This window comes from Pleurodeles waltl, chromosome 9 (assembly GCF_031143425.1).
Source record: "Pleurodeles waltl isolate 20211129_DDA chromosome 9, aPleWal1.hap1.20221129, whole genome shotgun sequence".
Taxonomy (NCBI): domain Eukaryota; kingdom Metazoa; phylum Chordata; class Amphibia; order Caudata; family Salamandridae; genus Pleurodeles; species Pleurodeles waltl.
In genome coordinates this window covers 714937403-714958333 of record NC_090448.1, presented here as the reverse complement: position 1 = coordinate 714958333, position 20931 = coordinate 714937403, and the positions used below count along the sequence as shown (strand labels likewise).

The following is a 20931-nucleotide window of genomic DNA, read 5'->3' as shown; positions in this document are numbered from 1 at the left end:
CTGTTAAGGCAACAGTATTCTGAAATGAGCCTGTGGCCAGTTAGTGTAGCTCTGACAATACTTGTACTATGGGAGGTATGCAATAGGGATTGTGAATGGCTGGCATCAGATCTGGCTCCAACTGTCTACATAGATCCATGATGGTTTTGACGATTCAGACAATATGTCTGGATGACATGGCTCCATGGCTGCCAGGTCTATTAGTGGACGGTAAACTGGTGATTGCCTCACTCTCCTCATGGCAGGATATCTATGTTGAGAGGAGAGAATGTGCAGTCATAAGCCTGCAGCACATGGTATATTAGCTCACACCTAACATCTGTAGGGGATGCGTAGCACTGCTGACACATACAATACGGACCATGGATAAGCAAATGCTACACCCTCATTGCTGCACATTGGCTAACATGTAAGTCGGATGGGACATGTGTAACATATATAACTGAACATATGTGGCAGTGACGGTCCTATATGTGGCGGCCATGACTGCCATTTTCTGCAGCCTTGCTCACTTGACTCTTGATACTGTTGTTAGGAAGACCTCCACGATGTAAGCTGCTGTGTACTGCCTCTGGGAGCCATCTTGCCATGCCCTGCAGGTGATAGGGCACCTGCCTTCACCCCTGGAGAAGCTGGTAGAGGAGGTCCTACCCCTGTATGAACAGCTATAGGGGGCACCAGAGGAGCAGGTGAGTCCAATGCCCCCAGCCATGTGTGACAGGGTTTGCTTGTGACGTTGAATCGGGCATGTCTACTGGTGAGGGAGTAGATTAATGCAGATATCATATAGTGAAGGCATGTGAGCAGACAGGATGTGTATGTGTGGGCACTTGCTGTGACAGATGTGTAGTGACCACTCCTATTTGTATAGTGCATGTGTACATTACTTTCTCCTTTTGTCAGTATCATCCATGCAGGTGAACGACCATCAAAAACAGGGCATCTGGTTTGCCATTGCCAAACAAGTGCGGTCCCTGGGAGTCCACAGTCGGTGGATCACCCATTGTCGTAATTGGTGGGAGAACCTGAGACCCTGGGCCTGGAAGACTGCGAAGGCCCAGATGGGGATGTCCTTCTAATGAGGGAGGACATCCCATTGGACCCTGATCCCCCTAATGGCCTGCATTTTGGCAGTGGCCTACCCTGAGGTAAATAGGTGGTTGAGGCCAGCACAGCAGCCACAAGGGGGTAAGTACTGACTGCATCCTGGTACTTGGTTCTGGTTGTATGGTGTTTGCTGTCTCAATGTAGCTTCTGTGACAATGTAGTATGTGCTACATAGACTAGTGGAAATCAGTAGCTCTTACCTTGAGAAGTATGATGTATAAGATGTACATGTGGCATCATGGTTTGCTATGTGTACATTTAGATCACCTGTATCAAGACATCTCTATGACTGCATGTAGAGATTGTCAAATGACAATGCCACATGTGGGACTCCATCCTGCCATTTCTGTGGATGAGAGCTGGCATATCCCCCTACACATTAAGTATAACCTGGTCCATCCATCAGTATATGAGCGTTAGTGGCCCTAAAGTGACTGTCCACTCCCATCTGTGATGATCACCTGTGTTTGCAACTCGGTGACTCACTTTTTTGGTACAGGGACTATTAATATCTAGTACTGGTACAGGTATAGACTCCATGTGAGGCAGCCATCTCATTTACACCACAGATATGGCCTGTATAGGACAGTATATATGGGTTTGTAGTTGTAACCCCATTGTCCGTTCATCATCATTCTATGGGTTATGTGAAGGTAGCAACGGAAGAACACTCTAATTTGGGTGTTTGATTTGGTATATTTAGATTCATCATGCATTTTCTTGAGGCTGACATGTGAGCATTTCACCTTTAACCCAATGGCTTTGTTCTAGACGTGGTAAGTGCCTTGGCATAGCTAGCCTTTGACTATATGCAATGTCAATGCTATGTGTGCCAATGCCCTACCAATTAAAGTGCAGCATTGCTTAGATGCTGCCTACATCATGTCTCAATGGTTATTTGGGGGCACTTAGCCTAGCTGATGTGGACACTTTGGACAGGGTTAAGTTTTGAATGACTTATGAGATCAATATGAAATGGTTTTGTTATACCAATATTTCTAAAGCAGCCTTTTGGTTTAGTGGGATATCTTGTCAGTGCAATGGCAGTTGTGTAGGTCCATGTGTGCATCATGAGTACATGTCATTTTTGTGTGACTTGTGTTGTCTGGACTTAGGTGCAGGTTACCACATGTCAAGAATGCTGTGAGTGATGTTGGTTTACTGATGTTGTCAAGTCGTGAAACTGTAACTGCAAGTCAGGTGGAATGGTAGCTGCCATATGAAGCATTTTGCTGCTTGAAGTTTATTTGTTGTGACACTGCACTTAGTGATTGACGATGGACGTATCATGTGTGCTATGTAGGCCATTGTAGCTGCACATGAATATATGAAGTGAGGTGGTGTATCTGTGTTTAGTGTCTGCAGATATTTCTCTGTGATTGTGTAAAAGTAATGACAAGCCTGTTTTACACAGAGGATGTCACTTGTATGGGAGTCCAGCTTCTTGTGGCTACATCAGTTAATGCATCCATATTGCCATATATGTACAGAGGGTTCAGCCAGCAATGTGATACAACTGGCAGTAGCTGTGTGGTCTGTGAATAGAGTAGTCTTCACTATCAAGAAACATTACTAATGGACATGGACTGGTCAGGTGTAGTTTCGGTACAGGATTGATGTGTTGTGATCAGTCACCTGCTCTTCCTATCAGTGATAGGAGTGTGGAGAGGGATGATCAGGATTATGCTAGATATTTCTACTTCAGCCAGGGCATGATGAGCATGCTGACATGGTTTTACTGGTGATCACTAGGATTAATCCAGTCGTGCTTACAAGTACTTTTTAAAAAATGTGTAATGCATGTGTGTGTAAAGCTGTAGTTTAAGAAATAATAGAAACACATCTATATTAAAGTTTTTTTTTTTTTTTTTTTCATATTTGGTCCAAGCTTCCATCATGATAATGGGCAGTTACCAAAAATGTGATATAAGTCTAAATACATGATTTGTTTATACAGGTGTGTCCATTTATTTATCATACACTAACAAATTATGAACATATGCATTAGACTTTTTAAAATATTTGTGAATCTAATATAATTCAGTAATAGCACTAGACAAAGTAATACTTTTTTCTAAATAAATGTAACAATAATGTTAGTCCTCAACTCAAATCATAACTTTATTTTATTTATGTTACATATCACCTAGTCTAGTGCATTTGCTGTAAATTGTATTATATTTAATTACATTTTGTTTTAGGTGTAATGCATAAGTATTTTGGTTTCACTTAAGTGAAAATAAACACACCTCTATTAACACTTAAAAATATGACTTGTATTTTTTTATGTATGTGTCCGTTATCATGATGAATGCTTTCACCAACATCTTAATGGCCATTACATTTTCAAGTTTTCCTAATGTTTACAAGTATGTCATAATAAACATTGTGTATTCATTGATAAAAATGTAGGTCGAAATACGTATTTCACATTTTCATCATTAACATTTCTAATAATTAATGAATTGTACATGAAAAATCAGTGTCCCAGGTTTCTCCACCCGAAATACAGTGGCGAGCTGCTGCATCACCTTCATGGCTAACATCTCCTTTCCTACCATTGAAGATGTTGTAAAGAAATATACAATAGTGTTATTGTATCTGTCTAAATATAACTGATCATGACGTCTGTTAACAAAACATTTCCTAATTTTTCACATTTCACCTACTTCAAGACTTTTAAACTTAGGTTTATGTACATCTTCATCTCTTGCATGTATTGAACATGTTCAGAAAGCATTTGATCATAGTTTTGTAATTTTTCATTATTGCTCCTAATTCAATTTGGATCATTTTGTATCTATTTTCTCTTATCTCCAGGAACTGCTGTACAGCTCTGAATGTCTTAGATTTGTTGTTTTGAATAGTGAACTTATGTTACCAAACTTTTAGATCAAACAAAAAACATTTGTGCATTGTGTGCAGAAGGCTAAAATAGGCTGATTAGATTTTTAATTTACAGAATAATGTATCTCAATATTTACTGTAATGTACGAATATATGAATAAATTAAAAGGCAGTTTTCTTGCCATTTCACAATGTCAAAACATGCTTTAATTAACTTAGGTATTTGTTTAAAAGTTCATTTTTTTTTTTTTTAATTCAGTACTTAAGTGCCTTGTGTATCACACCCTATGTATTTACTTATGCTGTTAAAGAAATCTAGAAAGGATTTTTTGTCAATTTTTAAATTACTTCTACAACATAAGTAAATACATAGGACCGGATAAATTTTCAATCCACATTATTACAGAGAGAAAACTTTAAAAGATGTTCTCTAAAATATCTTAATTTCATTTTAGTTTTTCCAACAATGTCAAAATAAAAAATAACAACATTCTGGCTTTCAAGTTAGTGAAATGCTGGTATAACACCACAGTAAAATTTATCACACTGATTCCTATAAAATAGAAAACAATAATTTCACAATGCTAATCACAATTTTAAAAAGTGTGACTTTGATGCATTTCAAATATTTAAAAATGAGTACATTTTGTGGCTGATTTTGATTTTTGCAGATGGGATACTCCAACATGCACATGCATTATAAAATATTGACCTTGGAACAGATAGGACAAACTATTTGTCTTGTTTGTGATGGAACATTCCATCTTCAAAAGTTCCTTTGGAAAATCTATTTTTCGTCATTATTGATTTTTCAACTGGATATAACAAAGGACATTAAATGAAAGTGTATTTGTTACCTTACCACAAATGTGTTCACATTTCAGTCTGTTTTTCATTAAGAAAAAAATATGCCCATAGAATACGTTTTTCTAAAAACAGACTGGCTTACATGCATATTTGTGAATGAGTAAGATATCATGCAAAATTGTCACATTTAACATAAATTGATTTTTTTGTAATTAAAAACATTTTTTATATGTTAATAATCACATTTCTATCCATTTAATCTGATGTTTTTATCATTTTGGTTCACATGTTTAATATTGATTGTTCAAAATACTACTTCCCAATTGTGAATTTGGAGACATCCACTATATCTGAAGTGGATTTTATGGTATGGCACTTGTAATAGGGGGGGATTTATAACCTTCACAATTGTCACAGAGTATCACACCTGACACCAAAAAAAAAAAAAAAAAAAACTTTAGTTGTGTTTGGTACAACTGTCCCTTATAAAATGCAACAATGTTATTCTACGGTTATTTTAAGCAGGCATGTGTCTGCTCAAAAATGTCCTTTCTAGGTGATAAAAACAAATATAATGGTATCCTTATTAACAAATGATTAAATAACACATCATGATACACTTTCTGCAAAATGTATATCTACAAGAAGAACACTTCTTGTTTATTGGTCATGTGTCAACCTCAATGCTGAAGCTGTAGTTCGTTACTTAACATGAGAAATAAAAAAAAATACCCTCTTCATGCTGCTGTCTGTTTGTCAACTGCCCATCAAGGTAGGGATAGGCCACTACAAATATGCGGGCCATTGGGGGGGGGGGGGGAGGCAGGGGGGGCACACACGCTTGGCATGTTGGGAGGACTGGCTGGGCAGGACTTCTGCTGACTTTTTGGTCCAGCATCTTAGGTCCTCTCATCTCTTTCTGCAGTGGCTGCTGTACTGCTAGTAGACCCCCAGGGTCCACACCTTCTTGGCAACGGCCTTCCATTTCTCCTTCTTCTGATGGAAGCTGACCTGTATGGATATAAAAAATGCACAAACAAAAATTGCAGTGGCTTTTCTTTTTGTAGGCTTCGACGTAATACACATTTATGAAATCAGTAAAATACCTTTGTAAACACTAAAACAGATTAACTTTGTATTTTTAAAATGTGTTTTTATTTTTTATTTTACCAAAACAAAACAAATTTGTTGTAACTTGCTGAGTAACCTTATCCCTTGTTACGTCCTTATTTTATAATCCAGGTCAGTGACATCATCTAGTCTGAGTCATTTGTCAACATTTCTAAATTGAAATTTTTGGTATGTATAAATATATATGTTCTTTCATATTATGAATATATGTTCATGTTTGAATTTTTTTTTTTTTTTTAAATGTAAAATATTATTTAATAGCACAGATATATATATAAAATCGAAATACACCGCAAAAAATATATACTGTCAAAAAACAACACATACTAATTTCGTGTTATTTAAAATGTGCTTAGAAATACACACCATAATTTTTTATCCAATTAAAATTAAACAGAAACTTCACTTTAATCATTACACTTCCCTCAGGAACTAAACAGGGCATTCAAGTCTGTGTTTAAATAAAAACAAAGTTACTCATTATTAAAATGCCATTTTAAACAAGTACCTTTTCCTCTGGTGAGCCATACAGCTTGCTGTACAGGGAAAGGACCTCATCCGCCAGTATCTCCAGCTCATCTGGTGAACAGGATGGGGCACGGCTCCTTGATTTACCAGGCACTGTTGGCACGGTTAGGAGGCAGATGAGTTTTTTTATAACACCATTTACATATACACGATGTACGAGACAGTCAACAGAAACGGACACACGTTAGCTTATGGCTGTGTCCAACATGGAGTTTCACACCCACTACCCAGTCAACTTCCACCCACTTCTGTCTGCTTGCAAATGTCCTAACGGCAAGGTCAGGCATCTGCCATTTAAGATTGTTAAATAGAGTGCTTGTGAATGTTAAGTGTATCATCACCACTCAAAATGGTGGCTAGTTTGTATAAATATACAAAATGTAAATGTTATTTCTTTGTTTTTCCAAAAATATATTATGTAGTGCATTATTGTAGGTAAATGATATAGTGGCACTTTTTTAAAAATACTTCCATTAATGGAAATTTTGATAAATAAAATAAAAACATTTATAATGTGTAAAAAATACATTTAAAATGTCTTATTTACACTTTTAAAAAATTAAATAGATGTAAAAAATTTAACGTAAAAAATATAATCATAAATGAATGTTGTGTAAAATTATGTAAAGAACACTTTAAAACAATAATTAATTTTGCATTTTAACAAATACATTTAAAAAAAATTAAAGCAATTTTTAACCTTTTAAATGCAGACGTATGAACTTAGACGAGAGTGAGAACATGCCGGCCTCAAGTTATAAGACCATTTCCAGACCTTGCCACCACGAAAGAACGGGATATAATAAAAAAAATCTGATTAAATAGGCAAACCTTTATTGATGTATGTCATCAGCTGGAGCCAGATCTTCTGCCTCACAATAAGAATCCCTCATCAGTAACACCAATAGTGAACATAATGTAAGTGCTCCATTTTGTGGCCACAGGATCATTCCAATATACTGTTGCAGTTATAAGGTGGACTGTAACAACCAACTTTCAGTGGTGTGCTACAAGAAGTACTTTCTTCAATGATTAGACACATCAACAGCTTCCTAAAAATTAGTATTTTACTAATGTGAAGGGAGATTTTTATGCTTTGGGTCACCTCCTACATGTGACTGGAGCAACTGGTAGAACACATATTGACTTGGTGCCATCACACAGCAGAAAACAAGTCTACTGCAGTTGAAAAAACTTCCATTCATTCAATGTGCAAGTTGTGTGCTTACCAAATTTGTACATCAGTAGCACGTTGCGCGTATTCCAGGTTCAACACAATTCATTTGTACTATGGAACAGAAGCATACCACTGCAAATGTCACAACTTGGACTTAAGAGGGTCTGGATTGTTGGTAAGTACAATCTGTCATATATATTTTGCTTAATATCAAGTTCAATGATCAATATTAGTATTTAATTTTTTGCCTCATATTTTATTTTCTTCAAATAGGATACTCGGCTTATCCTGACTATGGCTGTTGGCACCACTGAGGAATCCAACAATGTCAGGTGAAGTCCGCTTCATTGAGGCCCTTGGAAAAACAGAGGCCAGTGGAGCGGGCTTTTGGGCTCCCAAATGGCAAATTTTGATGTCAGGATAAGATTGGTGGAGCCCTCCTCAACTCACCTGATGAGGTCTTGAAAATCACCATGACATGCTGCATGTTACATAACATAGCCCTGCGACGGAACATCCCGTACATTGCAGAGGAAGGAAACCATGATGATCCACCCGGTGAGGATGTTGAAATGCCAACTGAAGATGACAGTGGTGAAGAGGAAGGAACAGACTTGTATTAAGCTCTTATTGGCAGCCTCTTCATATGAGTGTAAATATATATTCACATATTATTATTTTCAATTTTAAAACAACTTTTAATGTAATGAGCCTAAAAGTCTGTGCTAGACATTTTCAAGAAAGGGCAAGTAAACAAAAAACCAGGGCAAATAGGTTTGTTGATATATGTTTTTGACTACTGTGTTTATTTACATTGTTTATGTTTGATTGTGTTTAGAAAATGTATCCTCACCATTTGTCATTTGTAATGTGTCTATTTTGTAATGTAATTAATATAAAATCATTTTTCTTAATATTTTTAAGGTTCCTTCCCCATGTCATCTTCATTTGGACTTCATATCTTGTATGAAGAGAATGTGCACAGTGATTTAACTGAAGTTTTTAAGATTGCATTAGACTTGTTTTCTGTTCAGTGTTGCCACTAAGGCAATATGTGCTGCTTAAATTGCTTTGACCGCATGTGTTAGGTGAGTCAACACATGGAAATCTCCCTTCACATTGGCTACGTTCTCATGTTGTGGAAACTATATGAAGCTGTTGATGTGTCTCATCATTGAATAAAGAACTTCTTGTAGCACACCACTAAAAGTAGGTTGTGACATTCCACCAGATACTGCAATAGTGCATTGGAGTTATCCTGTGGTGACAAAATGAAGTAATGCCTTTATTTTCACTATTGGTGTTATTGATGTGGGATTCCTATTGTGAAGCAGAAGATCTGCTCCAGCAGCTGACATAACTCAATAATAGTTTGCGTATTTAATATGAATTGTTAGGTTATATCCCGTTCTTCCATAGTGGCAAGGTATGGAACAGTATATGAAAATATAGCCTTAAGTATTGGAATCGTGCATGGGTTCTAATGCTTTTGAAAAACATGAAAAACAATACTTTATTCTAGTTTAATAAAATAATACAATTTGATGTTTAGTTTTGGTAATTTATTTTTAAAAAATGAGTACAACATTAACTACATGTAATTTATTTATGCATAAACAATCCTTTTTAATTATAACTTTTTAAAATCTATGATGAAACAGGCAAATGGTACAAACTGAGAAAAGAAATACAACACCAGTCTTTGAATGAGCAATGTTTTGCTTTTAATCAACAAAACAATATACAATGACAAAAACTTTAGAAACAAAACAAAGCAAAGAAATTATAAAATGCAATCATGATGGATTAAATGATTACTGAATAGCCAGAATTGTTTGATGTCCAATGTACAAAATACAACTGGCATAAAAAAGGTAAATGTACCTAGAAAATAGTCCACAGAGTAATCACATACTAGTCTTGAAATCCTTTCCTGCTGACCAGATGAACGTCCCCTCCTGAGGGGCACTCGTGGATCCACAGCTGCAGGGCCTGAGATGTGTGCATGTGTTTTCTCTTGTGAAGGGGCCTCCTGTCTGTGGCTGAGGCAGATCTGGTTGGACCACAGGCAGGGTATGTTGTTCCTGGAAAATCCCAGCTCATATGTTTAAACTAATCCAGCAGCACCCCACTCACGGAGCAATTTGAGGTTAGATTTTCCATCTGGAAATTATAATCCCTCTGCAACTGCTTCATCTCCCAGAGCTCTGTGAGGATCTAGACCATCATGTCTTGGGACTGATTGATAGCACCCAAGACTTAGTCGATGGTGGCCTGAGTGACAGGGAACCTAGTGGCCTCACTTTGCTTGTGCACGTTCCCTGCCATGGACCCTACCACCACTACCCTGTGCCCTTGACCCAGTGTGCCTCATCCCACTGGGTCCTGGATTAACTGGAGATGGTGGTGGTGTTGGATCAATATCAGCCAAGACTGAGGAAGTACAAGATTGGGGTGATGTTTCTTTGGACACAGGAAGTGGAGGTATCCAGGGACTGAGGTTTTTCTTTTTTTAACAGCTGGGGTGAGAGGTGTAGGTGTGGGCTGAGTGAGACTCACCCGAACTGTCTACCCAGGCAGACCAGATTGTTCCTCATCATCCAGACCTACAGGAGTGGAATCCTCACTGAAGGCTTGTTCCTGGTCTTGAGTGGAATTATACTCCGGTGTTGTGGCAGATGGTGGTCCAATTTATCTGGGTGTAGGACCTATCAGTAATTGCAACTATGTTTGTTTTTTAAGTCTGGATTATACATCAAATGAGTATAATGCAAAAATACATCAAATGAAGCAACTTAAAAGGTAAAAGACAATTAATATCATTATTATACCTTTCAGTTGTTTTTAATAAGTTACAAAACAGTTTAAATTACATACAAAACTACTTAAAACATGTAAAATTATTTTCTAAAATGTAAAACAAAGGTAGAAAATATACATGAAATATACCAAACTTTCAACACAATAGAGAGGACAAATGTGAAAAAACATTCAAAGGCCTAGCAGGGGAATAATCTAAAAATGAAACAACTTTGAAGGCTAAATAGCATTAGTCATCATATAAACATTGCAAAGTACATTTATGTTAAATAAAAAAATAACTTTTATTCAGCATACAACATACATTAAAAATGTTCAGTTAATACATTTTGATTTGTGAGAGAGATACCATCAAATCAATGAAATGAGAAAAGGATAAACAAAATTAAACAACATCACATTTCAAAACAAAACATAAAATAGAGATTGATAAATACATAACACTAACGTGAAAATATGTAAGATAAGAGAGATTGGTCAAAATAGCATTGCAATATTATCTGAACAAAACCAAAATAAGGCATCATGGTAGTTGTAGTCATTTCAATTAAACATTAACAACACTTGTAAAATTGTAAGTTAAACATATCTAGTAAAAATATACAACAAAAATAAACAGACATTTACAATAAAGGACACATACGAAAAATGTTATTAGGTGTAGAAACACTCACATGTACCATAACCTCATGTACAATTTGATAGAGACTGAAACCTGTAATCTTAAATTCAACAGAATACATAAGAATACATTCATGCAAACAAAACAAAGGAAAAAGAAATGTAAAACATGGAGAAAACAAAAATCCCATATTGACAAAACATTTTAACTATTAGCTATACGAAAGAAACAACCATAATGCTAAACATTTCCACCAGAAAATAAATTTATAGGGTTCATATGTATGAAAAAGGTGGAAAACACATTGTCCTAGTTGAACTCTTGCTCTAGGCAAGACAGCTGGTTTAGGGATGACAGCACTTTTGTTTGTAGGCGTCTAAACCAATTCTAAAACAAGTCGCAACTGTCTGTCCAGCCCTGCCAGGCTCATAAGAAGTACCCTCACCAAAATCCACATAGCAAAAGGTAATTTGTGGCAGCCTTTACGCATGGACTTAAGAGTGTGACATCTCAGGGGAGTCGTGGTTAAACGGAGATTACCTTTTTCTCACATGAGCAACATGTCTCAGTCACACACAGGCAATGAAAGAGATGCAGTAAAGTTTTCAATAGGTTTGATTGTTAAGACTGGAGTCTACTGTAAAATGCATGTGCTGCAATGATAAGATAATGAACAATGCAAGAAATAGAATTGTAAAAACAAGAGTTGTGAATATAAAGTCCCCCACCATCTTGCAATAACATGAGATGTGAAATAGGCCCTAATACCCTAGCACAGAGAACCTAATCTCTAACCTAAAGAGAGCTAGGTGTGATAAACCTAATCGGCCAGTACCATGTCCATGAGAAGAGCCCCCCCAACCCTCGTTACATTGGAACAAGGTCTCTAGATCAGACTCCGTGGGGACATGAAGGCTGGGTCTGCATCAAGGCAACGTGTAGCATAGAGAGCGTTGATGGCAGCTGGTATGAATCCCTCTGATAACCTTGTATGCGTGAGATGTATTTATACAAATCTTGTAGGACCCCCTGATGCAGGTATGTTCCCAAACAACAGATAAGAAGGCATGCTTGGGGCTGCAACTGTATAAACAATTCTTTCCAAAGTACATTATGTTCCTGTCACACATAAGTGAGAATGGGACATGATGTGAATACCGACAAGCATCTCTTGTCTTTGACGCTGATAGTGACTCCTTCACATGACTGGCACTGATAATGTGAAATCAAAACATCTTCCTAACTATAAACATAGCAGCCATTTTGGAAGAAATAATTAAATGTGCTAAAACAGAGCAGGCTAAGTAGGCTAAAAGTCACTAGGTGATAGGGGCACAGGCCTGCAAGTCAAAAGACTAAGCTAGCTCCTGATTCCCAATAAACCTAAATAGGATTCACTACACATTAGCAACAGCTAAATTAAAAGCAAAAACGATATTTAGGTTTAGTGATATATTCAAAAGTATAACTTACCAGTCTCCAGTCCACCAGGGATTCCTGCCAAGCCTTCAGGATGTAGGATCTATAAGACCTTCTCCTCCCAGGGATATAGCTGTCAGAGGGGACAGGGAGGACAACCACTAGTCCTCTGGGCTTCTGGGTAACGCCTGGAGGCCAGAGAGCACACTCTTCCCCGTAGCTCATTCCACCTCTTCCTAATTTCCTCCTTTGTGGACAGATTCTTTGCTACAGCATTCACTCTGTCAACTATTCTTGACCACATTTGCCTTTTCTGTGCTATAGTTGTATTTTGTATTTGGGCTCCAAACAACTGTGTCTCTACTCTAATAATTTCATCCACCATGACTGACAATTCTCCCTCAGAGAAATGGAGATTTCTCCTCCTTGTCATTATAATGCAGTTCAATTAAATGAATTTGTCAACTCACAAGTAAAAGAAAAATGAACAAGAAACCAAGGGAGCAAAAAAAACTGAATTCTCTTACAAAACCTCTTTAGGAAAATGCTGTGGTGGAATGGGGAAGAATTGTGGTCTGGAATGGAGTGTGTTTTAAAGTGTGGTATGCTGATGAAAACAATTAACCAAAAATATCAGGTGTGTGATGCTACCATCCATCCAAAGCCACAGACGTAATACAATGTTGAACAAGTCCCATGACAGAATCCTGCCATCAGAAATCTGCCAGTAGGCCAATGTCAGCATAACAGTGAACTCTAAATATGCTCGCCTCAATCCCGCCACCCTGATGACGACGGAGTAATGTAAGCCAACAGAGGAGTCTGCCACGTCGTACCCGGTGAGCTGCATACGCGATGGAAAATACTGTAAACACAGATAGAGGATAAGCCAGCAAACAGCTAAATATGGCAGGGAGGAATCTGTCAGCTTGACAGAGTACTTGTGAACGCCGCAATGGAGGGACGATGGGAGTCCCACCCGGATCAAAATCAGGCCTTCAGTCTGCTACTGAAGGGTATGCCTGCCTCTTTTCATTCACCCAGTATTTCAGTTACTTTCAAATGGGAGTTACTTGATGCTGAGTAATCAAAGCTGTTATGGGATGAGAATCTTGGCTGGGCCGTGGGGGGGAATACAGATAAGTGAAAATTATCCCATTACTTTCATCACTGCTAGTACTTCTATAATCAGAGCTGAATGATCAGTTCAGGGGATTTGGTCTCCTTCTGTTCCCTTGTGACCTTGCCTATGGTTGTTTGGTGTTGGTTGTTTAGTACTCATCTGTAGTGTAAAGGAAAGGTGTCTTGAGACTGAATTTAGAAACATCCTTCTGCAGTTTTTGAATTTTTGACCTGGTCAAGAACTTCTTGTGTTCAGCCACACCTTTAATGATTTCATCCGGCCCTTTCTTTAAAGTTGTTACCTGGACCACTCCTCTAAGATTATTCGTGCTGGTCTGGATCAGCATTTTGCCAGAAATTAGCCTGGCTGTGTTTAATATTAGCACCAGCCAGTCTCTGGTGCATTTTCAGACAATGAATGACCATTCCTTGCCAAAGGTCATATCATCGAGAAAAATGCATGGCCTCACTAAGCAATATCAGGCCCTTGGATCTGAGGTAGTGAGTCATGATTGTATTGTGGAGCGCTGTTTTTATTAGGCTCTGCTTCATTTGTGTTGATGATTCCCAATCGCTCTTCTGGGCAAGGGACTATATCAAATTTATGTCTCCCAAAACAGAGGGGGCAGTCCAAATATTGGAAACCTCCGTCATCAAAGGCCAATGTTTGACTGAGTTATGTTTTCTGGTAGGCAGTGTGAATCCCTAGAGATGTGCGATTGTCCTGCCAGGATATATCTTCAGCGTCGTTGCAATTTTGTGAATGGCCTTGCTTTAACAGTCTGCATATAGCATACTGAATACAGAAGACTGTTCTATTTCTAGGCGCAGAATAATGTGACCACGACTCTGCTGATGTACTTCTATCCTACACTAAATGATCCAAACTGCTAGGATTGTTCTTCCGATCCAAGTAGCAGGGCTCGCATAGTTTAACCTTAATCTAGCTCAACAGCATTCGTCCCCCACCCACACAGGTAAGAGCCAATGGACAGTCTTCTTAAACTTTGTAACTATTTATATGCATGCTGGAGCAGGACTTAAAGCAATCTTCTGTGTTCGTTTTCTATTCTGACATTGCGACAATTTAAACTCTTGGGCCTGCAAAGTCAACGTTCTTAACTGTCTTCACTATAGAAAATAAGAAGATGGTGAAACATATGCCAGTTTGCTGTTCGTTTGTTGTGGCACAATCGAGCAGCAGACCCTGATGCAGGGATCTGGCCCGGGACCAGGGTTCAATTCCCACCTCGGCGAGTCTTGGGCTCAATTCCCTTGGACCAGACAATTCTCACCTTCGTGCCTAATCTAATTGATGGGTCCCACTCTGTAACTCTGGGCAATAGCTTGCTTAATCTCCACAACGGCCCTCACAGCGCATGGATGCCTGGCTTCACCCTGGGACTGTCCAGGAGTGGGCACCTCACAGGGTAAAGCCAGGAGGGGTTCCACAGCGGTATGCGTACAGCGCCTTGAGACCCTAACAGGTGAGTAGTGCTCTATACAAGTGCCAAGTTTACAGAGGTTTTTTTTTTTTTTACAGAGTTCCACCCTTGATCCATGGACAGGTAGTCTGTTCAGGGCCAAAGAGGGCAGGTGTAGACTCTCACATATCCAAGGTGAGCATCACCCGAGGCTCTGCAGCCTTTGTCTCCTCCGGGGGGTCTTCTCGTCTGCTTTGGGCAACCTAGGAAGCCCATAATTATGTCTCTGGCTCTGGTTCAGTCTTGGGTGTCACAGAGAACACCCCCATCATTCTCCTTGCACCCCTGTTTGCTCCACCATGGCAAACCATCACACACCTCAAACACGGATGCAAAACACGGGAAGATTGCCACCACAGCCACAGCTACACTCCACGCAAGAAATGGTAGAGGAGGGTTAGGCTAGAGTCTCAGACTGTATTTCCTGGCGTATCTCTTTCCTCAAAGGCAGCTTTGAGTCGCCTCTCGATACTGAGTGCCCGATGATATGCCACCCGCTGACTAGCTCAGCTGGTGTCATACAGGCAAGACAGAGAGTAAGATAATGAACGGGAGCTCTGAGATTCCGCTGCAACCTTGTAAGTCAGCTAACACCAACCTCAATTTGTTATATAGCACTGGTCTGTCGTCTCAGAAATACATGCAGCACCATACAATGCAGCAATAATGTACTTACCCTTCACCTGTATGGAAGGCCATGAAGGGGAAAGTGTGGGATGGTAGGATACAGGAAGAAACTCTAGACCTTGCATAAGAATTTCCTTTGTTTATAGAAACAAGTTTCGATATATACCAGAGATGGAAAAAAAAGCAAATGGTAAGGACACTGTATGATCAATAAAGTAATGCATTGCACTGGCACACGAAACTGAATTAAAACATTAATTGCAGCAGTTATCATTAGGTTGCAGAAATACCTACAGGTTGTGAAAGGGAAAAAAATCGGGGTGTAAGAGTAACATGATTTACTACGATATTTACTGTTACTCTGGGTTCCATGAATAACACCAGTCATATCATAACATAGCATTTACTCAAATAAAACTAAAATGTAAATTTAAACATCAAAATAAATCATAGCACAGGTACAGAGATCAGGTCAATTAACAAACAGAGACGCACTAAAATCATCAATCGGGTAATGAACGAGTACAGAACAAGTGCACTCCGTGAATAATAAAACCATTAATTTAGTATTATAGATTGGTAGCTTCTTTGCATTGGTGCAATAATAAAAATGTTGGTGACACAGTTCCCTTTTAGAACACAGCGTATCAGCATTCAGTGTAGTCGTTACTCTTTTATGTCAGATACACAAGCAATTCCCCTCGAGGCTGTATATGTAAATCTTTCTATGTCAACTCACACACACATTGGGCACCCTGCTGAAAAGATTCTGATCTCTTTAAAAGTAAGACCTGCTACATTCCCTATTTATTAAGTGGACCTCCATTATTCTGAAAAGCAGTTACTGCTCGTGCAGACACAAGACAGGATGTACGATAACTTGTATGATAAAAGTAAATGATAACATTCCTGGGTTCTCCTTAGAACGCTTAAGCAGAAGGGGTTAATGCTCCAGTTTAGAATCCCAGTCTCCTCTGGTAGTCTGCAATACTTACTCTGTGTGGTGCTTCCCATGCCTTTTAGCACCGCCAGGCGGCCTGTACTCTCAAGCAGGTTCTGCACCTCCTCAGCTGTCAGTGTTGTATCTACAAGCACACTCTCACCGTCCAGGTTCACCTTCATAGCTTGAATGCCTGCAGGAGAGAAAATGTGCGGTCATTTAGTAAGGATAAAAAATTATTTTTCATACAGCACATCATATAGATTTCCATCAATACCTTAAGCCCACCATATTTACAAGTAATTAGGCTTGGTTCCCATGCATATTGGTTGTGGGAATGCTTAGACAACTTACCAACCAGAGCCTAACATGCTGTCCTTGGTTTGGGCAGTGAAAATGGACCAGCTAAAGGTTCTATTCCTTTGCTTGAAGTTCGAAAGTTCTCACAAAAATCAGTGTCTACTGTAGAGACTGTTAGACAGGAAATAATATTGCAGTTGTTGGTGCATTCCACTAATCGTTCCCAAAGATTCCAACTACATGGCAACAAAAACAGTCCAGCCTCACCAGATTCCTCTCCTTTGATTCTACTTTTCTTTCCCCATCGGTTCTAGTATGTGAACCCAACAACCAATAGTATCTTTGGTTAATTTGACTTTTCCTGTCATTATATCCTGCATTCAATTTGCTTTACCGTTCTTTCACCTTGTCACAAATTTCAAAACTTAAGTCAAGGACCGCGTTATTCCTATCCATCCACTATCTCATTCATCAGCACAGAAAAGCAGTCACTTACACTCCCCTCAATAACTCAAAAAGGCGTGTTACCCTTAGTCAAATAAAGAGTAGGTCTACAAGGCTACAGTGGTCCCAGAACCACTTCGCCAATTCTCAATGAGCTACTTTTTTCACACTGAATGTATTCAATTCATTCCCTGCCGAAGAACATTTGCTTCGGTTTGGAACAGAGCCATTCTTTCATGTTTGATATCACACTCACCAAGCAAATGTCTACATTTCACTGGCTATAACTCCAAAGACTGAAGCAATCTTACATGGAAATTCCTCATGCACAGATGCTTCACTTGAAGAACTTCAATAAACTTGCAGTTTGGGCCTTGATGCAAACGTTGCCAGCTAACATTGACTGTAATAATCCAGAGTTGATGGCACATTTCTGACGTAAATCAAGGCTTTTAAAAGGCCCAATAAAGTCCACCACCAACAGGCTTAAAGTTCTTTCAGGAAATTCAAGTAGTGACTTTGATGTAAACTGTTGAAAAATGTCCCTTCCTGCAAGTTCATCCCCAAATATTTTGCCTTCCTTCTCCAATTTTTTCTGACCTTGTTTTGTTGGCTTTAGTACCCTGTACACTTTATCATGGCTAACCGGTGCTAAAGTACTTGTGCTCTCTTTTCTAAACATGGTAGTATTGGCTTATCCCCAATTGGCCTATTTAATTTACTTAGAAGTCCCTAATAAAGTACTCTGCATGAGCACAGAAGAGGAAGGACAGGACCTCTGTGCACTTCAAAGTCCTGTCTTTGAAGTCTCCCCCACTTCGAAGGCCCAACTGATTATAAGTACTGGACCTGTGACACTACGAGCTAAGTATACACCTGGACCTGTGAATACCCTGCCAGAAAGGACTGCTGTGCTGCTGACGGACTGCCACTATGCTGGACTGATGGATTCCTGCCTTGTTGTGCTGCCCTGCTATTCCCCTGGCCTGGCTGAGAAGGACTGGACCTGCATCACTTGAACCCAGAGTGACTCCAAGACCTAGCTGGCTGGTCTCCTGATCTGAAGTCTAAGGGACCTAAACGACTTCCTATCACCCTGCTCCTGGACTCTGCCATCTGGGACTTTGCCCTGCCAAGTGATGCCACTCCAGTCCTGGACCCTCTGAAGTCGGCCTAAGCCGTTTACTCCAGCAGAACCGGCGCATCATCTGCTATGAGATGAGAACTGACGCATTGCTGCTGTTACGTGGAACAGAACTGGTGCATTGCCTTTGAAACCGCCACTGCAACATTTTTTCCTGTGCCTGGTCTTCGCATCCCTGTCAACAGAAGCCACAAAACTGAAACTCTGCATCTCAGCCTCAGCGCTCATCGGAACCCATGCATTGCCTCGACTGCACATGCATGCTCAAACCCGGTCTTCGCACTGCAAAGCCTCGGTGCCTGGATCTTCGACGTTGATGCAGCAGGAACTAACACCTTAACTTGGTTGTATCTTGAAACCGACGCAGCACCGCTGTTGCATGGAGAAAAAAAACAAAAAACGATGCATCCCCTCCACTGCATGGTTCAGACCAGAGATAACGCTTCACAACCAGGCTTTAAGGTAGTTTGGTTAATCGGGCCCAACTGGGTCCCTGTAGCCGACCTGCTCTCCATTGCGGCCAGCCTGAACTTTTGACCTTGTCCCGGTCCTGCGCGACCACTTATCCCCAGCTGGCGCATCTTGCTATTTCACAGTTTAATCTTTAAAAATTCATATCTCAGGGGGCGTGGCCAAGATGGCAAGTGGCTAAGATGTGTCTCACCATCTCTCCATCTTCGCCACCGGAAAAGCACCTGCTGTACGTGGCCTGGGCTTCTTGACTGTGGGGGGGACGGGGGGGTGAAACTGTACCTTTTTCCCCCTCCCCCAAGGTGATGGCATTTGCAGACCGAGCCCTGCTCTTAGCCTGTGAGCTGCGAGGCACAGGGGGCCACTGTATGGGGCTTCTCTAGTGTAAGGTTGTCTGCCTCCTCAAACATCGCCTGCTCCGCCTATATTTTTCACTGACTTTGAAGGACAAAGGGGACAGCACTGGGGGCAGGGGCCCAGCAGTGAATCCTCGGAGAGGCCTCTCGGCAGGAGGGCACCACCCCCCCTCCTACTCCTAGACTAGGACAGCATCCACCAAGTGGTGGCTGCTGCTAGGGCAAAGAAGGACCGCTCTCTCTAGGGCATGCAAATGAAGATTACTGGGGAGTCATCAGGGGACAGAGCATCCACGGTGAGCACTGAGCACCCCTCCCCACTTCCCGCACCCGAGACTAACTATACGGAGCTCTTTTCTGGAGGCTATATTCGCTTCTCTACGCGAAGGCTTACAGGCGGTTAAAAAGAACCTCTCCTCAGACCTTTGTGTAGTGCGTCGTGACCTTGACGGGGAAGGAAAGAGGGTCTCCGCTTTGGAGGACAAAAAATACAATACTGGTGATGAGCTGGAATGGCTGCAGCAGGAGGTGCTCCAGCTCCAGGAACAACAAATTGACCTATAGGCTCATGCCAAAGGTCGAGAAAACCGCTCGCAGCGTAATAACGTCTGCATCCGAGGGGTCCTGACAAATGCTGAAGGAGCTGACCTGGGGGAATACGTTGGGGCTCTCTTTCACCTCATCCTGGGGGCCTCGGCAGACAGAGATAAATATTGACTGGTTCCATCGGGTGGGACCACCGAAAACTGTGAAAGGTCCTCCTGCAGACATATTAGTGTGCATTCTGGATTTTCAGGTGAAAGATCCCATACTGTGCAATACCAGTGATATCCATTGACTCGAGTTCAGGGGCCACGCACCTTTGCTGTATCAGGATCTAATGACCATTACACAGAAGTGGTGTGACTTTCGCCTAGCCACTGCCCACCTGTGGAGCACCAGCATCTCCTACTCCTAGGGCCATCCGTTCTATATCATTTTTTGTCTTGAAGGCAATTTCGATCAACTTCAATTCCACAGGGAGGCCTGCTGAGTGCCTGGCATCGAGGATTCCTTCCAGAGGGGATGACCAACCAGTTCACAGGGTTGGACGGCGCAAGGCGACTGTGCTGGCATCAGTCCAAACAACCCTCTGATATTATGCATCCTGATCCAGAGACTATGGAATTGAGAAGAAAGTCTTTGCTGGCCACGCTGTCTGGAGACACAGACAAGTTGATGCACTTTGAGACTGGGGGCCATTAGTCCCAATGTTCTCTCCTGTGGCAGGTGGGGCTGAGGGAGGCGGTGATGCGGCACCGGACTCCTGTAGTTTCCAACTGGCCTGATGGACTCTTCCTTGAAGGGACAAGTCTCCTCCTCGAAGCTCTTCCCTGGTTATGGCCATGTCCGCCGGGACTACACTTCACTCACTGTTTCCATGAGCAATGGAATGATGCAAGTACTTGCTGCCTGTTTTAATTTTTTTTTTTGGGGGGGGGGGGGGAGGGGGGTGTTTATGGTTTTCTTACTCCTAACATGGTCAACCCTTGGCTACTCAATCTGTATTGTAGTGGATCGATGGTTTGGGGGGGGGGGGGGACAA

The 20931-nt window shown here is 40.6% G+C and overlaps 1 protein-coding gene across 3 annotated transcripts in view; it reads right to left on the bottom strand.

The window, feature by feature from the left end:
- The window catches only part of CCS (copper chaperone for superoxide dismutase), a 782455-nt gene that overhangs the window by 483633 nt on the left and 277891 nt on the right, over positions 1 to 20931 (bottom strand). For all 3 annotated transcript variants that reach the window (XM_069207828.1, XM_069207830.1, XM_069207829.1), the window contains exon 3: positions 16687 to 16824. In XM_069207828.1, the coding sequence (XP_069063929.1) occupies positions 16687 to 16824 (138 nt within the window). The remainder of the gene's footprint in view (positions 1 to 16686; positions 16825 to 20931) is intronic.